This window comes from Onychomys torridus, chromosome 6 (genome assembly GCF_903995425.1).
Source record: "Onychomys torridus chromosome 6, mOncTor1.1, whole genome shotgun sequence".
NCBI classification, from domain to species: domain Eukaryota; kingdom Metazoa; phylum Chordata; class Mammalia; order Rodentia; family Cricetidae; genus Onychomys; species Onychomys torridus.
The window spans coordinates 118,094,524-118,117,870 of record NC_050448.1 but is presented as its reverse complement, the minus strand read 5'-3'; the positions used below and the strand labels follow the sequence as shown (position 1 = coordinate 118,117,870).

Sequence of the window (23,347 nt, the reverse complement as noted above, 5' to 3'; positions counted from 1 at the left end):
CACACCTGACAACTAGCTCTTACAGATTGTCAGCTGACCACTACATGTATTGAATGTCACCTGTAGGTAGCAGCACAATACTCAACACATAAAATAAATACATAAGTGTAATTACAAATATTAAAGTTTGAATTGTTGTGAAAAGTTTTAAGGGGAGTATGCAATTTAGACAACATTGAAACAGTTTAAAGGTTATTATATAGTTTTCTTGGATACTGTAAAATGCTTAAGACTAAAATCATTGTGTTAATTTGAATTGTTAAAGAAGCTTCTTCCTCTCATTCTTATCTTCAATATTGTCAGGATGTCTTTTCTACCTGTCTTAGGGTTTCTGTTGCTGTGAAGAGGCACCATGACCATGGCAACTTTTATAAAGAAAAACATTTAATTGGGTGGTTTACAGTTCAGAGGTTTAGTCCATCATCATTGGGGTAGGACATGGAGGAATGCAAACAGACATGGTGCTATAGAGGAAGCTGAGAATTTTGTATCTTGACATGCAGGCAATAGTAAGTGGTCTGAGACTGGGTGTGACTTGAGCATATATGAGACCTCAAAGCCCACCTCCACAGTGGCACACTTCTTCTAACAGGGCCACACCCACTCCAACAAAGCCACACCTTACAGTACCACTTTGGGGGTATTTTCGTTCAAACCACCACACTACCTCTCACATGGTCAGTTCATACCCAGTCTGACATCCATCAAGTAGAGTACTTGTGATGCACCATAAATTCACCCATTATGGATTACTAAGTCACACATAAATATACCTCATGTTTAAAATTTGTTTGAGCCCAAATTGTATCTTAGATAAGTTTTGTCTTACCTCATCTAAATATTTCACCTACATTAACTCAAAAAATGCAGTTTGTTGTAATAAAGCAGATGTTTTTAGAATCTATCTTATTTTTAAAAATTTGAACACATTTTTCAATAAATTTAAGTAGGACAAAATCAAAGGTATTAATTTAAATTTTTTTCCTATGGATTTTTATGCTTGTGCTTTATGTAAACATCAAAGTAAAGCTTAGGAGTATTAGTGTGGCTTTCTAAGTATGTAAAAATTTAAAACAAGATCTCAGCCTGATAATGCATACCTGTACTGCTTCCACTCTGAAGGCTAAGGCAAGTGGATCATGAGTTTGAGGCCAGTGTAAGTCACATGAAACTGTCAAAATAATTAGAATGTGTGAAATCAGTATCTAGTTATTTAGAATGTGAATCTGTAAGGAACTCAAATGTTATCAGAAACTGCATTTATTTTCAGTTTTTAAATGTAAACTGGTGTTTTTGCTCTTGTCCTAGTAGAGCAAAACCACAGAATTTAAAATACTTTTGTAACAAATATGATTCTTAATTGCTACCAGGCTTGTTTAAATTTTCAAGTCATTCATAATATAATTTGGATATTCTCATATAAAATATTCCATCTTTTGTGAGGGGTGATTTGGGGATTTTGTTTGGATAGTTGATTAGTTGATTTGTTGATTGGTTTTTTGAGACTGGTCTCTCTGCATAGCCCTAGCTGTCCTCGATCAACTCATTATGTAGACCAGGCTGTCCTCAAGCTCACAGAGACCTGGCTGCCTGTGAGTCCTGAGTGCTGTGATTAAAAACATGGGCCATCATGCCTGGCAACTTTATCATTTTTTTTATAAAAAATCCAAAAAAAAATTAATAACATCAGTAATTTACCTTGACATTTAGAATGCCACAGTGTTGTTTGGGACAACAAAATCAAAATCTAAGCATTTAAAAGTATTTTAGGATAATGATGATTATAATCATGTATGGTGCCCATGAAGTTCAAAGAACAAGTTCATGGTGTTCTTACCCTCCAACTTTGTGTGTTGCAGACATTGAACTCAAACAGCTAATTACTCACTCAGATATCTCACTGGCCTTGTCCTTCTTAATTTAAAAATAAAAGCATTAAACAGAGCTCTAAGAAAAAATTTTTTATTCCAAGTTGCAATAGAAACAGAAATGAAGCTTGGTTAGTATTAGAAATATATATATTATTTCTTAATTAGGTTTATCTATTGGTCCGTATTTTGACCAGGTACTAAAAAAAGTTAATTCAAGCTTCATTTGAATAATAATATTATTATTAATACTTGACATCAATTTGTCAGGTATTAATATTTGATATCAATAATACTTGATATTATCTTTCACTGGGTTTTGCTAAATATTTTCAAGAGAAGGGAGAATTCTTTTGCTTTTGCTGTTTAGGGAACATAAATGTTCCACATTCAAGGAGTTTTGCCACATTCCTTTCAAGAACCTGTCTTGTTCTTGTGGGGGTTGCTACAAACATTTGTGTGATATCACAGAAGATCACATTGTTTTCAAAGAATTCCCTTTTGAAACATGTAGAATTCTCTTTGCTTTCTAGTCAGTCTTCTAGATTAAATTTTTATCAGCCTATCTGTATCTCTCAGCTTCATATTTTTTGATAAAAATTTGAATACTGAAGCTAATGAATTATAAATGCTGTCCTTGGAATTACCGTGTTCACAAACTTTATTTACTTATTGGGTCTCTCTATGTAAATTAACTATAATTACTGGCCCCATTTGTGCCAGGCTGTTACTATCATGCAAACTGTATAATCTTTATGTTCTGCTACTCATTAATATATTTTCAGTTGCCATTGTATATCAAGTAGAACATTTCTCATAATATTGCAAAATACATTTTTATGATTTTTAAATTCATGAGTTTGAAATTTTATTTCAAATTTTGGTATTATTTTTCTCTTCCAGTCTGATGTGTGAAAAAAGAATTTTTGAGACTGTGAATAGTGTCAGGCACCCCTTTCTGGTGAACCTCTTTGCATGTTTTCAAACAAAAGAGCATGTTTGCTTTGTGATGGAGTATGCTGCGGGTGGGGATCTGATGATGCACATCCATACCGATGTCTTCTCTGAACCCAGAGCTGTGTGAGTATGCCTTAGACATCTGCCTCACTCTGTGTGACTTTTACACCTTGGTTCTTCCCTAATGACCCTGTATGAAATAGAGTTTCTTTCTTTTTGCTGAATACTTTTTGTGTTTATGTACTCTGTTGTCCATGATGAAAATTTCATGAATTACCATTATTTCATACTTGATAATTTAGTTTCAACTTAGGTTACATTTAGATTGTTTTTATTTTAGCTATTAGCTTTCCCCCTACAGAATGACATCCTAGAATCCTAACTTTAAAGGTAAATTACAATGCAAGTATAATGTGTGTGTGTGTGTGTGTGTGTGTGTGTGTGTGTGTGTGTGTGTCTGTGTGTCTGTGTGTCTGTGTGTATTTAAAGTATAGGAATGTTGGTATCTCTTATTTATTTAAAATATTTATATTTGTGTTTTGTAGGGTAAGTCTGTATTTATCACATTTCTCAAGAATGTTTAGGAAAAAAAAAAAAAGCTTGTATAGGTTGATTGTCCATTATAGAAAATGCTTGAAGCCAGAAGTATTTAAGGTTTTTGTTTCTTCAGATTTTGAAATTTTCCAAATATTCCGAATCCTTAATCACAAAATTCTCCAAGTTCTATATCTTTTTTTTTTTTCTTTTTTCCTAGATAAGGTCTCCCCATGTTACCCAAGCTAACCTTAAATGTTGTATGTATCCTAGGCTGGCCTTAAAAGCCAGAACCATCCTCTGTCATCTTCCCAAGTTTTAGGATTGTAGGTTTGTACTACTAAACCCAATTCTGAAACTTTCTGAATGTTGTATTAGTGCCTTTCATATTTCAGATTTGGGGCTTAGGGATGTTCAGCTTATATTCTTATTGCCTCCAGGGAAAGAGATGGAAAAGAGACTTCAGGATAAACCATTTTTGTAGTTCAACGAAATTGTGTATTAAAAGTTAGCTTAATCAACTACATAAACATCAAAATTAGTAGGCACTTTAGATTATAGGCCATATAAAGTGTATTATTTATTGTTCTAATTTTACAACTTTTACATAGTGGAAACCTAGGAAAGTACTCGTATTAGCTGTATCATAGAGACTGACCAAGTTTATATCTCTAGTCCCAGTCTCTTCCCTAATGGCCCAGCTATTAATAGCATCCCCGCTCAGGACCAGCTTTTACATTCGTAAGGCCCATAAGAATCTCATTTAGCATCTCAGGTTGTTTTGCTGCCTAATTTTCTACCATTTCCCAGGCCTGCTGCTTTTCCAGTCTTCCTCATCTTATTAAATAGCAATATTACCTTCTGTGTTGTTCAAGCCACATTGCAGAGTGTCATGCTTGGTCCTCTTTTTCCCTCACCTATAACATCCATACAATTAGCAAATCCACTCAGCTCTCTTCAGAATTGTCCCAAATCATTAGACTAAAAAATCCAGTAAGTACTTTTATTGATTTTGCTTTTGAATTATCTTAAGTCTTTTTTCTGATGAAACATCATCTGACATTCATGTAGTAATTTCACTCTCACACTTTTGATTTTCTGTGTAACTGTTAGAGGTGTGTTTACATAGACAGTAATAGTGTCTCAGCTTTCAGTTTTCAGATAGGAAAACAAGAATTAATTCTGATGTATAGTAACTTAAAAAGCTGGCCGTGTAGTAGAAAGTCACTAATAATTCATGTTCTTAATGTTTAAAGCTTAAAAATTTTCCTTATTTCTATTTTATGTGTGAGTGAGTGAGTGTCTGCATGTATGTCTGTGTACTACATGCATGCAGTGCCCATAGAAGGCAGAAAATAGAGAAGAATCCCTGTAGGTGTTTTAAAATTTTTAAGGTGGTAGTGCAAAGATGGTACCAGGAGGATCCTGAATTTAGGTCAACCTGAACAACATAGGTAGTACCTGGATTCAAACAAACAAAAGCATAAAAAATATGTTAAGCAGATATTACTCTCCATGGGAATTATTTCTTGTTTTGTTTGGTTTTAATTAAAAAAAAAAACTTAAAAATTGTTAATCATTTACTCCCTTATTAACAGAGGAGCAGTTCCTCTATCCTGTTGAGTAATGTGACAGCTGGAAGAGAGCCTGGCACATAGGCAGGGGAGATCTGTACCACCTGAGGCTGCAATGAAAGCAGTTGACTGTTTGTAGCTGTGCCGTTTTCCAGTGTGCGGCTCCAAACAAAGGAGTTCCTCTGTCTGAGCTTCATTTTCTGCTTTTGTAAACCAGAGACTTGAAGAAATGCAAGTAACAAAATACCCGACTGTACCAGACTTAGTCTGTGTTTTCCCATAAGTTAAATATAATCAGTACAATCTGTTTTAGAAGAAAAAAAAACAGTTAAGAAGGAACTTTTTTAATTGTTGCAATATTGTTTAGCAACTACGATATTTGCTGTAAAAAAAAAAAAAGGCTTGAAAAAACTATCTTGATTAGTGTATCAAGTTTAACAAGCTGCACACAAATGCTTTAACCTATTACATAAGGTTTAACTGACTTGTAAGTAGTTGCATTTAAAAATTCTTCTAAATTACAGTCCCATTTTTATAAAAATGAGTAAACTTTAAACCTGAGTATAATACCTATATGTATGTAGTATTAATGTATTGACTTCACATAAAAAATATAATTTTCTCTGGATTGCAGCTGAGTTGGAGTGATAGGAATAAATTGCTGAGTAGAATATTATACTTTGGTAAAGGTAATAATGCATATTTTATAGAGAAGATAATTATTTTTTATATAATTAAGAACCTAGTTTTCCTAGATATTTCTGAATTTGCATTTGTAAATTCATTCATTTATTTATTCTCACCCTCACTCAGCAAACCTATTATGAGTCAGGATTTTGTTATGCCTTAAGAGTTGATATTCCAGGTAGGCTCAGTTTTTTCTGGAACTCAAAGCCCTTGTATCCATGCTAGGCTCTGTTTCCTGCCCCACAAACAATCCTAAATCTACACATCTAAAACCAAATATTTTCTCAACAATACTTTATTTCTTTAATTGTTACCTCTTCATTTCTATTCTTTACTCTTCCCTCACCTTGAATAACTGTTAATTTTCTTTGCTAGCACTGTACTGGAATTTCTCATAATCTTTCTTCGGTTCCATTGTAAAAGCCTTATTTTTTTTGTTTTCTCTCCTCACTACATACTTCTATTCCAGTACTTACAATGTCCCTAATACCAGTGTTCTCCCTGATTAAAATGACCTGATCCCCTATCATTATAAGAGCAAGTTACAATATCTGTTATATGACATTCATGATTCTTCTCGGGTCCTTTCAGCTTCATATCTTGCTATGCTTCCCATAGACTTCCATTCTGTGCTTTTATACACAATTGTGATAAATATTTTTTTGTCCTGCCAGCCAGGTCCCAAATAATGACACCAAGATTTCTTATGAAATCCATTTATTTAACCCATTTATATTAATCTATGTTCTATCACATGGCCTTCCCTCTTTTCCATCTTGTACCTCTGTTTCCTCTCCATATCTCCCCACACCTTCTACATGCCTACATTCCTCTCTTACTCTTACTCTCTCTCCCTGGAAATCCTGCCTTGCTATTGGCCATCCAGCTTTTTATTATACCAATCATAGCAAATACACCTTCACACAGTGTACAAATATCCCACAATGCTGGGCAGTGGTGGCACACGCCTGTAATCCCAGCACTCGGGAGGCAGAGGCAGGTGGATCTCTGTGAGTTCGAGGCCAACCTGGTCTACAGAGCTAGTCCAAGACAGGCTCCAAAGCTACAGAGAAACCCTGTCTCAAAAAACCACACACACACACACACACACACACACACACACACACACACACACACAAAAAAAAAAAAAACACCACATTTCCCACTTTTGTCTAAATAAAGTGAAAAGATTTTAACTCTTATGTAGTAAAACTACATAAGTAAGAAAAATTATCATGTAAGAATTACATTCACAGTGTCCAGTCCATTTGTATTTGGCATATTCAGAGAAAATACTCTAATATCTACCTTATCTTGATGAATTTAAAGTTTTATACCTAAACCATTTCCTATTGTAACTTGTATTGCCATCTTTAACCTATCTTTATAGACCTCAAAACATGTTTTTAGATGTACAATTTAAGGTTTTATGTCTCTCACCCTTATACACTTGATACCTTTTTTATGAGTTTTTCTGAATTTGGTAACAAGGAAAACTATAACTGTAACTGTCTTCAACTCATCAGAGACCCCAGAAGGATATAATATTACCTGAGCAAACAAGTGCAAAGCAAACAACTTCCAGAACTATAAAAACGGCGGAGACAGCTGGTTATCTGGAAAATCACCAAAGTTTCCTCTGCAACATTGGGGCATCCATCTTCAGTCTACAGGCCTAGACTATCTGACAGATTCTTCTGTTAAGCAGGAATTTTGAAGGACTGTCTGACTTTGCCTTAGGAAACTACAGCAGTCACCTTTTTGTGTTTCCTGCTTGTCCAATTTGGACAGCATACTCTCAGCAATCAAGGAAGGGCAGTTTCTTGCCCAAATAGCTAGCTTTGAAAACAAACTCCATATGGAGGTTTTTCAATGCCCATCATCCCATTTTGAAGTAAATTGGTACTACCAGAGGCAGATGTGTCTCACTGTTATAAAAAGCCTTATGTTATTAAAAACATTTTAAATGCTATATTTTGTAGATCTTTAAAGTGTTTGAAGACCATCTATATTTAAAATATACCTCTGTTTGACCTTGAGAACATACTTAACATGACTATAAGTTTGATTGTCATAGATGACTAACTACTAACCTGTATTTTTTTATTATCCTAAATAGCTTTCAAGGACTAGAACTTTATATTTTTCAACGAGCTGCATAGGTACAAGAGTAGAAACGTATATACAGTATAACAAGAATAACCTTACATTTGTATTGATATACAAAATTCCATACCAGTGTAAAATATTTGTTCAAAAGTAGACTCAACAATCTACTCTTTTACCCTATCATTTCTATACTATATTCTCCCCTTTTCCCTTCAGAGAGAATCCACAGAATGACAAAAAAACACACCCCAACTCTTAGGTATGTGGGTGTTATATTTTTTAGACACGTTTTTGTTGTTTGGCAGTGACAACAACTTTAGGGGACCCTAGAAAATTGGGATAATGATCGAGTGAGTTCTGGAAGAGCTAATTGTCTTATCTTTTGTTAGTTTTTGTGTGATGAGAAAGGGTATAGTTTATCTGAAGTCTTGGCTGAATAAATTGTCTGTGAGGCTGGACCACCTCAGCTAGCAACTTTGAAGTTGTTTTGGATGTAGAATTTTGAGGAAACTGCAACAGGCATTCTGAGAGGCTGGATCACCTGGGCTACTTGTCATATATATATAGTGTCAGGTTTTTTTGTTTTTGTTTTGTTTTTGTTTTGAAAACACATAAACTTTAAAAGTAACATATATATCTGTATTAACATAAGTATGGGATGTGCAGTGTATACAAGTCAGCTAAAGATGATTCTTTTGTTTTATGTTTGAGCGGGTAAAAGATATCTGTCAACTTTATAAGTCAGTTTGGACTGTATAACCAAACTCTAATGTAAATCTCTATTCATGCCATATGAAAGGATGTCGTGTAATAATAAGTCATGAGGACTCTGTAGCCAACAAGATTTATCATGTCTCATTCAGTCTCAGAGGTGTTTTCATGTAGAGGGATCAGCATACACATCCCCTGTCTTTTTTGTCTTTTTTCCTCATCTGTAGCCAAGGTCCTCAGGAGGTCTCCCCTAATCAAATCTGATCTTTATTAATTTTGAAGAGAATCATAACTTTTTGTTTATTGTGGAAACAAAGGTATAACCTCTCCCAACACATATTTATTCTGAAGTAAAGACAGTTTTAAAATGTATAGGCTGGTTTAATTTGTTAGTTTTCATAATCCAGTGTCTCTCAGCAGCTATTGTTTTTTGTACACTAGCATTTAAAAAATTTAAAGTTAACAAAGCACCACACAGGATTCAGAAGCCCTGTGTATTTTCCAACCTTACGTGGCTTTTTTTTTTTTAATATATTACTTTATTTTTTTTTTTTTAAGACTGTATTATTTTTACACTTTTTTCCCCTGTGACTGTCTATACCCATTTTTTACTGTATCTATTTAAATGGTTTCTTGGTCTTGACCACTTTACTGCTCACCTGTAGCCTTCTCTGACTGTGTGAGCCAAGCCTTAAACTGTTCAGCAGCATATTGGCCCTTGGCCGCATGGCTCCATTTAGCACTTGGCCTGGCAGCTGGCTTCACCCACTTGAGGTATGTGAGAGTGGAGCTTCATGCCTGTGGCCTGGTCCTGGAGCCAGTCTGTCTGGTAGATAGGCACTTCTACCTAGTCTCCCACCACTGAGTAGTGTGCAGCCTGCTGCTCATAAACCCATTCACGTGTTCAGTAGCAGGGCCTCTTAAAAGGGCCACATCTGTGTAAGCGGCAAATGCTGAGCTACTCAGAACTTTTTTTTTAAAAAGCTTTCTCAGGCCCTATGTAGATTTACATACTGTTCACTGGGCACCAAATGTAATGAGTCTTTTTCTGTCCTGCCAGCCAGCTACCAAGTAATGACACCAAGACTTCTTATTAATTATAAAAGCTCAGCTTATAGTTTAGGCTTGTTCATAACTAGTTCTTATAACTTAAATTAACCCATTTATATCAATCTACATTCGATCATGAGGCATTACCTTTCTTCCATCTTGTACCTCCTGTTTCCTCTGTGTCTGCCCACATTTCCTGCATACCTAGATTTATCTCTTCTTCCTCTCTCTCCCCAGAAATCCCACCTATACCTCCTGCTTAGCTATTGTCTGTTCAGGTTATTACACCATCATAACAATACATCTTCACACAGTGTACAAATACTCACAACACACAACAGACTCCTTACTAGTTGTCAAAGTGACAACTTTCATGCCTCTATTCTGTTTCCCCTTTTTATATTTGCTTATAAAACTTCTGCTTTGCCACTCTGTCCTTCCATCCTTACAGCACATTGTAATTCCTCCTACAGAACCAAACCAAAAGTCCTTTCTGAAGACCCTCTGTGAGTACCAGGCCAAATGAATACATAATCATATTCTCTCTTTTTTTAAATTCATCTCATATAGCACAATACATTGTACTTAGTAGGCATAAATAAATATTTGAGGACTTAACTAACTACAAAGTTATACATTGAACTATAAAAGGGTTCAAGAGCAGTTAAGTTTGTTAAACATTTGATTTATTTTTCCCATCAGATTTTATGCAGCATGTGTAGTTCTCGGGTTGCAATATTTACATGAGCACAAAATTGTTTATAGGTAAGTGCATTTTTCTTGTTTCTAATAGCTTACTTCCACATGAATTGGAATTCAGGATAATTAACAAGGATATTTTGTGCTTAACCAACTTTTTAGTTTTCTCTTACATTGATAAGTAAGTTCTACCTCAAGTTGGAAAGATAGATCACTAGCATGAGAGTTGTGTGATGGACTTCTTGATTCATGGCCCTCTGCTCATTTCCTAATTAAAATAGTGAAAGTATGAGTTGGCCTTTGTTGACACAGTTCACCAGTATATTCATCTAGTGGTTACATTTAACCATCTCCCACAGAAAACTTCTGTAGATAATTGGCCCGAGAGAGAGAAAAACACAGCTAGGCCAGAATGTAAACTACTGTGCTACTCCTTCACTAGGATGTCTTGAAAAACATGGGATGGTAGTGAGGTTATAATATCTGACGCCCTGGGTTTGATCTCCAGCACAAAAATATATAAATAAATAAGAAAATGCTGCTATCATCCAAACTAAAAAGTATATGGTGGCATAGCCCATTCATATCTTGGCAATGGCTCCTTGTCAGACTGCAGATCAGCTTGTGGCCAGCATCTGTCTCTGGCCACACTGAGTAGTGCTGCTCTTACTTCACAGTTCTGCACTGCATGGTAAAGCCAGTCAGCATAAGGAATCTATAAACCGTGGTTTATTCAAACTTGTAACAGTGATTTTAAGATAAAGATTTCCTCTTGGTTCTGTTTACTTAAAAGTATTTTAAACTAGCTTAATTTGTAATTGATTAGCTTTCTCTTTATTTTGAATTATACTCTTAAACGTTAAAACTTATACTTTATTTATACTGTTAGCTTAAATTCTTTGATAATGTGTATAAATAAACTTCAAATTGTGACTAAGATTACACTAAAAATTTAAACTTGAATAAAAGGTATTTAAAATTAAAATAAACGTTTAAAGAATGTTCATTTTGTAAATATATTCTCATCTATATAACAAAAAATTACTTAAAAACTCTATTACTACACAAAAGGAAGAAAAATGAGAGCATCCTGTGCTATAACTTGGAAGAAAAAGTTCCCAGAAGACAAAATTTGGTTCCTCTTGAAAATAAAAATTCTGTTTTGTACTATGTGGTTTACTGATTTATTTTCATGTTTCCACCTTGAACAGAGATTTGAAGTTGGACAATTTGTTGCTAGATACAGAAGGCTTTGTGAAAATTGCAGACTTTGGTCTTTGCAAAGAAGGTAATTGGTCTTTTAAAATTCCTGTTCTGATAGATTATTGTTCCTTTGTACTTTGGTAGTTTTCAAATTTGTTTATGAAAAACATTTTATTTTTTATTTTAATTTATACCATTAAAATAACTTTGGGTTGCTCATATTGCCCAGTAACCACATCAAGACTTTGTTCTGTGGATACAAATAGTGGTTGTTTCCACACACTGTAATGTGAGACTCAGCTTCTCTGTATGGTTGATGTTCTCCCAGTAGTTTAACATGGTACTAAGTTCTGTGCCAAATGAAATACATGCACCTAGTGACTTTGCCAGCTTCTTAGAACTATTAACATTTTAAATTGGAAAAAAAAAAAGTATGTAAATATCTCAAGATTTTCTATATATTTAGAATTAAATAAAGCAATAAACTGAGGCAATTCAAATGAAAGGTCATGTGAGAAAGTATAAAGATCATGGATGTAAGCACTAAACACTGCTAGGTTAGGTTTGACTCTTAACTTTCCACTTACATTCTGTGTGTCTTTGAAAAACTTGTTTTAATTTCATTGAGTCTATTTTCTCATCCATAAAGTGAATATCTATTCTCCCTAGGAATAATTAGAGATGACTATGGAACATAGTAACCAATATTTTAAATAAGATATTCTTCTCTTTATACTTAATGTTACAGCTCATATGTACTTCCTCCTCTGTACACTGGTAGCTTTATTTTATTACCTAACTTTGTTTCCATAGTAAAAAACACAGTTCTTAGATGTCTTAGTATTAGTAGATGTTTGCTGAGTCAGTAGTTTGATGGGTGAAACACTTAGATACCATGTACAGCAATGTCAGTTTTCTATCCTAAGCACACCTTCTAATTTTCATGACAGTTTTTTTCTTTGCTAATAAATACTTGAATTTATCATCTCCAGGAATGGGGTATGGAGATAGGACAAGCACATTTTGTGGTACTCCTGAATTTCTCGCCCCGGAAGTATTGACAGAAACATCATACACAAGGGCTGTAGATTGGTGGGGCCTTGGCGTACTTATATATGAAATGCTCGTCGGAGAGGTAAGCAGCAGGAAATAGGTAGATGAAGAGATAGAAGATGATTGGAAGGATAAAGCACATTTTTATAAAGACACCTACATGTGTCTCCTGTATAAGTAGAAAGTCGCTTTTATGCTGATGGTTAGCTGTGCTTCTACAGTATCTTTACTAGCCTAGTTTAGACTCTTATACAGTGGATAAACTGTATTATGAATGTCTTCAAATAGATTAAGTGTTTTGAGGTGGTTATGTTTTGTGATTTTAACATAACTGCTATTTCATAGGGAATAGAACAGCAGGAGAATAATAAAAATGTACCCTGTAGGCAGGTATAGTGGTATATACCTATTATCTTAGCACTTAGGGGGCAGCGGCAGGAAGATCATGAATTTGAGACCAATCTGGGCTACATGGCAGAATACCTTGTAATTGAATTAAAATACAAAAAGAAAAAAATTCTGCCATGTATAAAAGAAAAGCTGGCTGGCCAGGTGGTGGTGGTACGTGCCTTTAATGCTAGCACATAGGAGGCAGAGACAGGCAGCTCTCTGAGTTCAAGGCCAGCCTGGTCTACAGAGTGAGTTCCAGGACAGCCAGTACTGTTACACAGAGAAACCTTGTCTTGAAAAACCAAAAAAAAAAAAAAAAAAAAAAAGTAAAGAAGGAAAAGAAAAACCAGCTGTACATTTATTGGAAATAAATATGACCTTCAAAAACAACAGTGTTGGAAAGATGGCTCAGCAGTTCAGAGGTTGCATATTACTGTTGCAGAGACCCCAGTTTAATTCCCAACACCTTATTCTGAGAGCTCACAACCATGTGTTACTCCAGCTCTAGGGAATTGGACACCTCTGTACTCTACAAAGTACCTGCACTCAAGTACACATATCCCCACACAGATAGACACACATACACATAATTAAAAATACTTTACAAACCCTGTTTTAGAAAAAAAAAGACCAGAATTAAAGCAGTTGACACTTTACCCATTTTCTTAATTAACAAAATAAATTTCTGAGGCTAACTTGAGTTTAATACAGAAATTTTTATAATTCATGAAATAAGTGAAAATGGTAAGGGTCTAATGTATGTTTTATGAATTGCTAAGAATGATAATGGGGGGCTGGAGAGATGGCTCAGAAGTTAAGAGCACTGGCTGCTCTTCCAGAGGTCCTGAGTTTAATTCCCATCAACCACATGGTGGCTTACAACCACCTGTATTGAGATCTGACATCCTCTTCTGGCCTGCTGGCACACATGCAGGCAGAACACTGTATACATAATAAATAAATAAATCTTTTTTAAAAAACGATAATGGGAATGGTATTCAGAATGAGTATATTTTTTGTCAAGGCAGTTGAAACCCTTCTTGAGAGGGATTTATTTAGAGATACAAACTTGTTGGTAATGATTTGTTATTCTGGAGTTTCCCATTACCTGCCACTTTCCTTGTATATCCAAGTTATGAATCATTTAGTGGCTAGATGAATGGATGCCTTCTTGTGTGTTAGATGGTTCTGAAGTTTTAGCCTGTGTGTTGTTTACTGACACTTAATCATAATGAACAGACCTGTCCAATGGACAACAGTCCTTTCAGTGTTACTACTAAATTAGAGTAGATTCTCTGGGGAAAAAAGAGGAAGAAATGGCTCACTAAAAGAGCTGTGAGCTTTATAAATATTAGCTCTTTTTTATTTTGCGTCAACATTTAATAAACTCCAAACTAGTATTACTGCCATTTTCAGATATGTTGGTAGACACAAAGGGGTTAATAACTTGTCATAAAGCACCTGTGAGGTAGGGTTGCAATGTTGTTGTTGTTCTCGTCATTTTCACAATCTGTATTTAAAACCTACACTTCGTCCTTTAGGATCAGATACCAAATCCATCTGGCCTCATTTATTTTCCGAAGACATTTGATCCAGATTGAATCTTCCACCTCTGTTTAGAAAGCAGCTTTAGGTATTTGGAATGGAATAAAATTGTTTTAGCCTCAATATACACAATGATCTTTTTAAGGTGGTGAATACCATTGCTGGAGGCTGTGGCATACCTAAACTCCGTCCCCTCTCCAGTTTTGAAACGAATGTTTCTGGTTGCCACATTTTTAAACATAGCATTTAAATAAGGCTAAGATTTAATTCTGTTCCACAGTTATATATTTCTGTATCATTTCTGCCGGGAATAGTGGCATATGCCTTTAATTCCATCATTCAGGAAGCAGAGGCAGACAGATCTCTGAGTTTGAGGCCAGTCTGGTATACATAGTAAGTTCTAGGACAGCCAGAACTACATAGTGAGACCCTGTCTCAAACCCTACCCCCACTCCTCCAAAAAAACTGTTAGAAATAACATGCAAAAATTAAGTTTATAAATCTTGCTATTGATTTTGCCTTTTTCTGTTCAAGCCACTGGTTTAACAAACAAGTGAGGAAGTTCCTGCTTCCTAGTTTTAAAAGGGTTTCTAAATGGTTGAGTTTTAAACACACCCAGAAGGCATTGCTATTCCATTATAGTTGCCTTTAAATTTCATTTATCTTTAGTGCCTCCACAGGAAGGTAATTAGGAAAGGAATTAAACTTAAAACCTATTGGTTTGCATTATAATTTTATAGTATTATTGAAGCTTCAATGATGTTTTTTTTTTATTTTTTATTTTTTTTAATTGTTGAAAGTGTAGTTTGGTTAAACTCTGTTGGCTTGTTTGAGGTTTTTTGTTGTTTTGGTCCCATTGGGACATCCTCTCCATTTTTTGTAGCCCATGCTGACCTGGAATCAACTGTGGTCTTAGAACTGAAATCTACTAAATGCTTGGATGATAGGTATAAGCTAGCATGCCCAGCTGTCAATCAGAACTTCATGTAGTTGTTTGTTTGTTTGTTTGTAATATGGTTCCATGTAGCCCAGAAATAGCACAAGCTACTTGTATTCACTATGTAGTAGGGGCTAGCCTTGAACTGCTAATCCTCCTGCCTTTATCTTTCAAGTGATGGGTGAGAAGACAGGCTTGTACCACCATTCCTGGTTTCGTGTAGTGCTGGAGATTGAACCCAGGGCTTCATACATGTTAGGCAGGCACTCTAACTGAGCTACATCTCCAGGTCTTGTTTCATTTCGTTTTCATTGCCTGAATATTGGTTGTACTTTGAATATATGGGTTTATTATTATTATTATTGTCATCTTGGAATTTTGTCTTACAAGAAAATATTTCTTCTAGTCTCCCTTTCCTGGTGATGATGAAGAAGAGGTTTTTGACAGTATTGTAAATGACGAAGTAAGGTATCCAAGGTTCTTATCTACAGAAGCTATTTCCATAATGAGAAGGGTAAGAAATTAGGATCAAGAATTCTTTTTTAAAAAAAATTAAGCTTAAACTTTTATATTGAAGAAAATTTCCCATTTGAATTTTAGAAGTTTGTTTTTTTTTTTTTTTAATTCATAGATGGCAAATGCTCTAGACAAATTTAAAAAAAAAAAATCTAAGTCTGAAAGTTGAGAGTCACTGTCAGTGACACCAGTTCTACTGGTTCTCTACTGGTTCTATCTTAACTTCCTGCTTTGTCTGCTAGCTGTTGAGAAGAAACCCCGAGAGGCGCCTGGGAGCTGGCGAGAAAGATGCAGAGGATGTAAAGAAGCACCCATTTTTCCGGGTAAGTGCAAAAGGTCAAAGTTCTTTATGAATCTTGAATGATTACAAGAAACTAAGCTAGTTGTTTTCTATTTTGTGACCCAGCTAACTGACTGGAGTGCTCTAATGGACAAAAAAGTAAAGCCACCATTTGTACCTACCATCCGAGGACGGGAAGATGTTAGTAATTTTGATGATGAATTTACCTCAGAAGCACCTATTCTGACTCCACCTCGAGAACCAAGGATACTTTCGGAAGAGGAACAAGAAATGTTCCGCGATTTTGACTACATTGCTGATTGGTGTTAAGTTACTGGACACTGTGAAACGAGCAACTGACTGACAAGACGACCTCTTGAGAACAGCACCCTTTATTTGCCTCCTGTGCCGCCAGGAGCTTCCCAGGTGTTTTTTAAAAAGCACATGAAGGTGTGGCTAAGTACTGTTTAATACCTTCTCAATGTTTTTAACGTAAATCTGAACACTGGAAGCTGTTTCATGGAGTTTAGGTTGAATGAACATTGGCCATGGAAATCCATTACAAATAAATACTTTTACATCAATATTCTGCTTTTAAAAAGAAAAAGAACCACTCTTTAATAGTCCCCATCTTTGCCCTAGGCCTGCCTTAAATGAAAGGAAGATTAATCACGTAACTGTGCTACAAAAGAAAAAACAGGGCTTTGGAAGCTATTACTGTTCACTTAAAGTGTGATTCTGTCTGAAAAAGACAATTTGTTTTTTTAAGAAATCACTATAATATGAAATAATGTGGCAATTTGTACACCTTTGGTGGCTTGATTTAAAGAAAAAAATGAGAATGTATTAATGTCTAGTTTCATAAATTTTCTATATTTATCAGGAGAACACTTTATTGCCTTAACTTCCCCAGCCATGCAGCAGAGTCTCATAGCTTTCCAGCAGAGCTACCCGCCAAATGAGCTTTCCTTAGTAAACAATGCTGCAAACAATAGGAACACCAGCATTTCCTTACCATTAAGAGTGAGGCCTTCTGATCAGCTGGAACCAAGATACTGTGCTAACTGTATGCATTCCCAAAGTCGAGACACCCTGGAGGGTGTTCAGTCGGGTCTTCCAAAGTCAGTGAGCCTGATTAACCCTTATCGATATGCATTCTACACTTTTTAGTCATCTTGTCCTTGTGTCTGCTGTAGAAGGGAACTCTTTGTTAAACCATAGAGATTATCATGGTATACATGCTGTGAACATGTATATGTACAAGTTGTAATGTATTCTGTGTTGTAGGCATATTATTTAATTTCACCACTTCATCACTTTTGTACAGTGGCCAAGCAGACACCTCAAACTCCAGCATTTACATTAAGTGCATTTGTACATTTTAGGCCACTGGATCCAGATTTTATATTGGCAGTTATTGAGGGCAAAAGCAATATATTGTAACAGAATGTATAAATATTTTTGATAAAACAGTCTATATTTTATAAAAAGTTATTATAACACTAAAGCTGTACCTCAAAAGTCTCACAAATAATTTGATCAAATACTCTACATATCTTCAGAGGATCCGTTTGTGGCTTTTTATCTTTCTTGTGATATGCCTTTTTACAATCATGACCTTCACTTGGCTGGAATTTTTTCAGGTTTTTGTTTGTTTTTACTTTTTTTTTCTCTTAGCCTGTCATTTCATTGTTTTTCCTCAATTTAGTTATCATTGATGATCCTGTGCTTAGCATGTTAGGGCCATTATACCTCAGGAATAGCAAGTTGGTAACTAACCACACTTGAATTAACCACGCAATCACAGTGAGCTCATCTCTTAAAATTGTCCAAATTGAGTCTAATGAGAAACATAAAAGCACACTGAAACATTAAGAGTTGAGCTTAAAGTAGCCTTGCTACATACGTTGGCATATTTTTATTATACTCTGAGAAAAATTAAATTGTTCAGAAATACTTTATATACCTTCCAAATTCAATTTGATTTTTCTCTCAAGATCCTTTGGAAGAAAATTTTATAAAAAGAGGAACAATATGTTGTTTTAAGTTGCTTTACCTTGTTAATTACCTTGGAAAAGAACAATTGAAAAAAATAGCCTAATTGTCTAACTTTAAACAGTGTTAACACAATATTAAAATAAAACACTAACTACTTTTGAGGTACAGTCTGCATACCTTTGTTGGTTCTGAAATATGCACAGAAAGCAATGTTTCAAATGGGCTTTTTGCATTAAAAACTGACACAGAGTTATATACACAGTGTACAGAAATTTTTTAAATTGATGTCAATCACTAAAAAATTTAGAGGTCAAGGCATAGTCACACAATTATGCTGAAAAAAGCACTAATTTTTCTGTAGTTTAAATTTATATATATATATATATATATATATATATATATTAGCCAGATTTTAAATTTTAAAAGTGTAAATAGGTTTTGCTTTTACTGTATGTGTATGTGACTGCTCAAGCACTTTGTAAGGAAACCGGATACTTTAGAATGGTACCCTATGCACCCAAATGAATTGTGCCTTTATGTCATTCTAAGAAAAGGGTGTTTTGCAGTCCTAAGTTACCACAAATGCACAAATTAAAGTTTAAAATAGATTGAAATTTGTAACTGTGGTTTTACGTATTCATTCCTTTTGGAATTTTGTGTTAAAGTAATATTGGCTCTACTATGTTCAAGATCTGGAGAAAATTATTTTTAGTTAGCTTGTTGGTAAGTACTTTTTATCCTGGGGAAGGTGTTTTGTCCACTTCACTTGGAATAATGGGGAAAATTCATGCTGTGGTTCTGTATTCAGCACTGTCTTTCATCCATGCATAAAATGCCCACTGTCACTAGACACTGGGGCTAGGAAAGTTGTCTGGAGGAGAGAAGCAATGAAGTTTTCAAGACCGAAGAAGCAAACGTGTTAGTGTTAAAATGTGAGCGGTAGCAGCATGTGTGCTTTCCTTGTTGGAGGATAGTATTTCAATTCAGATCTGATGTTTGAGAAAATAGGCAAATTAATAAAGCAGGTTACTAGCCATTTTGTAGTAACACTAAAAAAGTATATTTTAGCAATGTACAATGATGTATAGTATTGTTGGATCAAAATGAACATTGTTATTATACATTGGCCTGATCAAAACTGACTTCCAGGCTCAAATCTGACAAAATTGTGTAGGTATTGCCTATCCTCCCAAGCAACTGAGTGAGTTGGTGAGGAAAAACCCAAAGTAGAAGAAAAAAATTATGTATGTTTATATACAAGAGTAGAGGTAAGTACCTAGATAACTTGGAAATCTATTTGTCAAAATGTCTGCGTGATATTACTTACTCTACTAGGATCCTGACTAGGTGGAATCCCTAAGACACCGGAAACAGCCACCCTTGCGATCCTAGAATGAGCCCAGTTTGCTAATACAGCAGTATCTATTTCAGATGTCGCTGACTCTGAGTTGGTCATATTTGATCTAGTACATTTGCAAGTAATATAGTATCCTTGCCTAATTTATCTAGATTATGTTGATTTCATAGTACAAAGTGTTATTTTTTTCATTATTAAAAACTCCTATCAGGTTAAATTCTGTTCTTGGAATGTTTGGATAAATTTATTTTTTCACTCAGTGTAAGTCAATGTTTTATTTATTTTAGGGGGCAGAATAACACAATGTAGCCTTGGCTGGCATGGATACCAAAGTTGCCTCAAAGTTGCAGTAGTTTCTGAATACTAGGATTTATAGGCACACACCACTTGAACTGTAGTTTTGGGTACACGTTAAAGCCTTTGGGTGTTAGTGTGGCCACATTCTTGCTCAAGACCATCTCCTTGTTTGGTATGAAGGGCTGCCAAAGTTCGTTCTTACCTTTACCTTTAATGAAACCAATAATAACCCTGGTGGCAGCGGCGCACGCCTTTAATCCCAGCACTCGGGAGGCAGAGCCAGGTGGATCTCTGTGAGTTTGAGGCCAGCCTGGTCTACAGAGTGAGTTCCAGGAAAGGTGCAAAGGAAAGCTGCCATAAACACCTAAAGGGAGTGGAGTGACTCGTTCCTGTCATCCCACCACTTGGAAGGCTGAGGTGAAAGGGCTTCAAATTCCAGGGTCCATAGAGATGCTGTCCAGAAAGCCAGATCTATCTCTCTCTCTCTCTCTCTCTCTCTCTCTCTCTCTCTCTCTCTCTCTCTCTCTCTCTCTCTCACACACACACACACACACACACACACACACACACACACACACACACACACACGTTTCCTTGGACCCTGCTTTACAAATTAATGAAATTAAAGTGAGAGCTTCAAGTTCAGTCAGCTGACTACTGCCTGCAATTTGCATCTGAAGTGGGGCTCAGTTTGAACCTTTGGAATCAGACAATACCTCCAAGTAGGTAGTGTTGGAAATTATTCCTAAGTTATGTCTTTTTAGGTATTACTTGGTATATAGGGAAATGCTCCCTCACACATACCCTGCACACATGTTCACAGGCAAATGCACACACAGTGATTCGTGAGGGAGAAATTTTTTCCTCTCAAAGTTATACTTTAATTTTCTGTCAAAAGCCTCTTGAAACTAGTTTAAAGGCCACTCCTCCTCCACCTCAGACCATGAAAATGTAATGAAGTATATGAAAGACACCAGGGTCTCTCTGACCTGGAGATCAACTGATAATGCCCTTATTGTGATGCCATGCAATCCTGATATCCTGAGGCATCGGTGTGGGTATCTGGGAGTGGGGAGAGCATAAGGATGTCTTGAGGGGGTCGGGGAGTCTTTCAGTAGCCTTTCAGCTCAATAATTGGTAGTTGAGACTAAAATCCAGCATCAGGAAAAGTCAGGGCCACTGACAATTGGAAATATTAACATGGGGCATAGAAGCCTTTTGCCTGGATTAGAACCAGATGGGTACTAGGCTGACCCCTTCAGCTGTTCATCTTGATAATTAAAGTAAATCTCACACCTGTGATAGAAAATTAGCTCAGGACCCAAAGATAGCCGTGGATAGAGTACATTTACTGCTGTAAACACAAACTATCAAGAGGCATTGAGTTGCTGGAGTTTTTAGTTTGGAAGAATAGCTAAAGGGCAATTTCTAGTTAACTCTTTGTCACCGGGCTGGTTTTAAGTTATTTGCATGTTTGTGGTGTGCAATTTGTGTTCCCATGTGTGCAGGCACACATGGACATGCATATAAAGCTTCAAGGTTGACCTCAGGTGACTCTTGACCACTCTCTACCTTACATATTGAGGCGCAATCTCTTGACAACCCAGAACTCATCTGTTCCTGCTACTCTGCTTAGCCAACTTTCTTTGGAGTTCAGGTAGGCTCTCTCACCTACCCAGTTTTCAAATGTGTTCTGTAGAATAAAACTCAGTTTATGTGATAAGGGTTTTATTTTAGCCCTTTTCTCCAATCCCCCAAAAGAATTTATTTTTCCCCCCTTCTTTATTCAAAACAGGGTTTTTCTATGGAGCCCTGGCTGTTCTGGAACACACTCTAGACCAGGCTGTCTTCCAACTCAAGAAATTTACCTGTCTCTGCCTCGAGAGTGCTGGGATTAAAGGCGTGCGCAATCACTGTCTGGCTAGAATTCACTCTTAAAAGCTTTTTGTAAGAAGCTATATATAAGTTTTGGTTCTAAATATTGTCTTTAATAGAATTCTACTTGAATACAGTTGACCTCAGTACTGAAGCAAATTTCTGTAAAATTATCCCCTATGGTCTGGTTTCGTGTAAAGAAAGGTTTCTATCAAGAAACCTTAGTCCCACCTCAGCTACTAAGTGAATGTAGGTAAATCTTTTCATTTCTAGGGGCTTCTCTGACATAAGAATGGGGAGAGAGGACCAGTGTGATAGGGAAGAAGTGCAAAGGTTCCTCCATCTTGTATTCTTGCTGAGACCAGTTCAGGTTTAACTAGATAGAATTTGATCTCCTTGATAGAGAATCCCATGGAAAATTATCAGACACTCTAGGACCAATGTCAAGATGCCCTTGCTAACTTAATTTCTGTTAAACTGCCTGCTTAAACAGAACCCTCTCCATTTAAGCCCTCATCTTAGCTTCTGTCAAATTGCTTGCTTACTCTTAACACACCTCCTCACCCCTGCAGCTGCTGAGCAAGATGCCAGGGCATGGTTTCTGCCTTCAAAACCCCATGCTTTGGTCACTTGGTGCTACACTTGGGTCCCTGAATATCAGAGTGTAGTCTCAGCCTGGTGGAATAAAGACTTTCAATTGATTATAAACTGTGTCTGAGTGGAGGATTCCGTGGAACACCAGTACTGAAAAAGTCTATGAAACTGACAGCCAAGTACCTGAACTCAGTAATAACAGACTATTAACGAAGATAGCTTCCACGATGAGTGTTTTAAGGCATTCTGTGCTAACATGCACAGAATGGATTTGCTTTACCTGCGTGGAAAGCTGATTACCAACTTGCAAATCAGCTTAAGGAAACAAAATGACCTAAGTCTAGACAACTTAAGGGGTTCTATTTTCCACCTTTCCTTTGGACTGACCTATGGTAATTGCCAAAGCCACACTTTTATGACCTACTTATGATGGCAGATTGTAGTCATCTCTGTCCTGGGACCTATGTGATCCTCACTGAAGCCCAGGGAACACAAAGGTACTGTTGCTCTCATTCTGCATGTGATGGGAGGCACTAGGGATAGGGAAACATGGGAGAGAGACTCCTTCAGTCTTACTCTGGGGTAGGAGATGGGCTTGACCTGCCTAGAGCTTCATCACCAGGTGTGCATCTGTCCCTGTTTAGCTTTCTGCAATGCAAGCACCCCATGTTTCACCTAAGGAAGGTCATGTCCCCATGCCCATCCTCCTTCCATGACCAGCAGGGTTAAAAGTCCTCTATGGATCAAGATCTGAGTCCACCTCCCTGTAGAGTGAGAACCAGTAGTGTACATTAGTGATGTCTAAGTTACCTGTTCAAATTAAATAAATGGCAACATTTTTAGTTTTCTCATCTAGTGCCTAGGTAAGAGACTTTCAACACTGCCATGCAAAACACTTGGAATATTATGAATGGTATGGACTAAATTCCTAAACACTTCTAGGGCCCAGTAATTCTCATACAAAATACACCACCCTTGGCATATCCCAAATAAATATAACTAAGAAAAGAACCCTAGACAAACTGGTTCTGTAAAATGATTAACATTACAAATTTAAATCTGTTGGTTATTTCATGATCCTTTCTGCTTACTAGCCATTGAGAACAAGCTTTC

At 36.2% G+C, this 23,347-nt stretch overlaps 1 protein-coding gene across 2 annotated transcripts in view; it reads left to right on the top strand.

Moving 5' to 3' along the window:
- Pkn2 (protein kinase N2) overlaps positions 1–18,522 on the top strand; it is a 110,921-nt gene extending 92,399 nt beyond the window's left edge. For both annotated transcript variants that reach the window (XM_036189992.1, XM_036189991.1), the window contains 7 exons: positions 2,772–2,948; positions 10,193–10,255; positions 11,401–11,477; positions 12,385–12,527; positions 15,724–15,831; positions 16,076–16,156; positions 16,240–18,522. In XM_036189992.1, the coding sequence (XP_036045885.1) occupies positions 2,772–2,948; positions 10,193–10,255; positions 11,401–11,477; positions 12,385–12,527; positions 15,724–15,831; positions 16,076–16,156; positions 16,240–16,443 (853 nt within the window). In that variant the 3' untranslated portion in view covers positions 16,444–18,522. The remainder of the gene's footprint in view (positions 1–2,771; positions 2,949–10,192; positions 10,256–11,400; positions 11,478–12,384; positions 12,528–15,723; positions 15,832–16,075; positions 16,157–16,239) is intronic.
- The last annotated feature ends 4,825 nt before the right edge of the window (positions 18,523–23,347 follow it).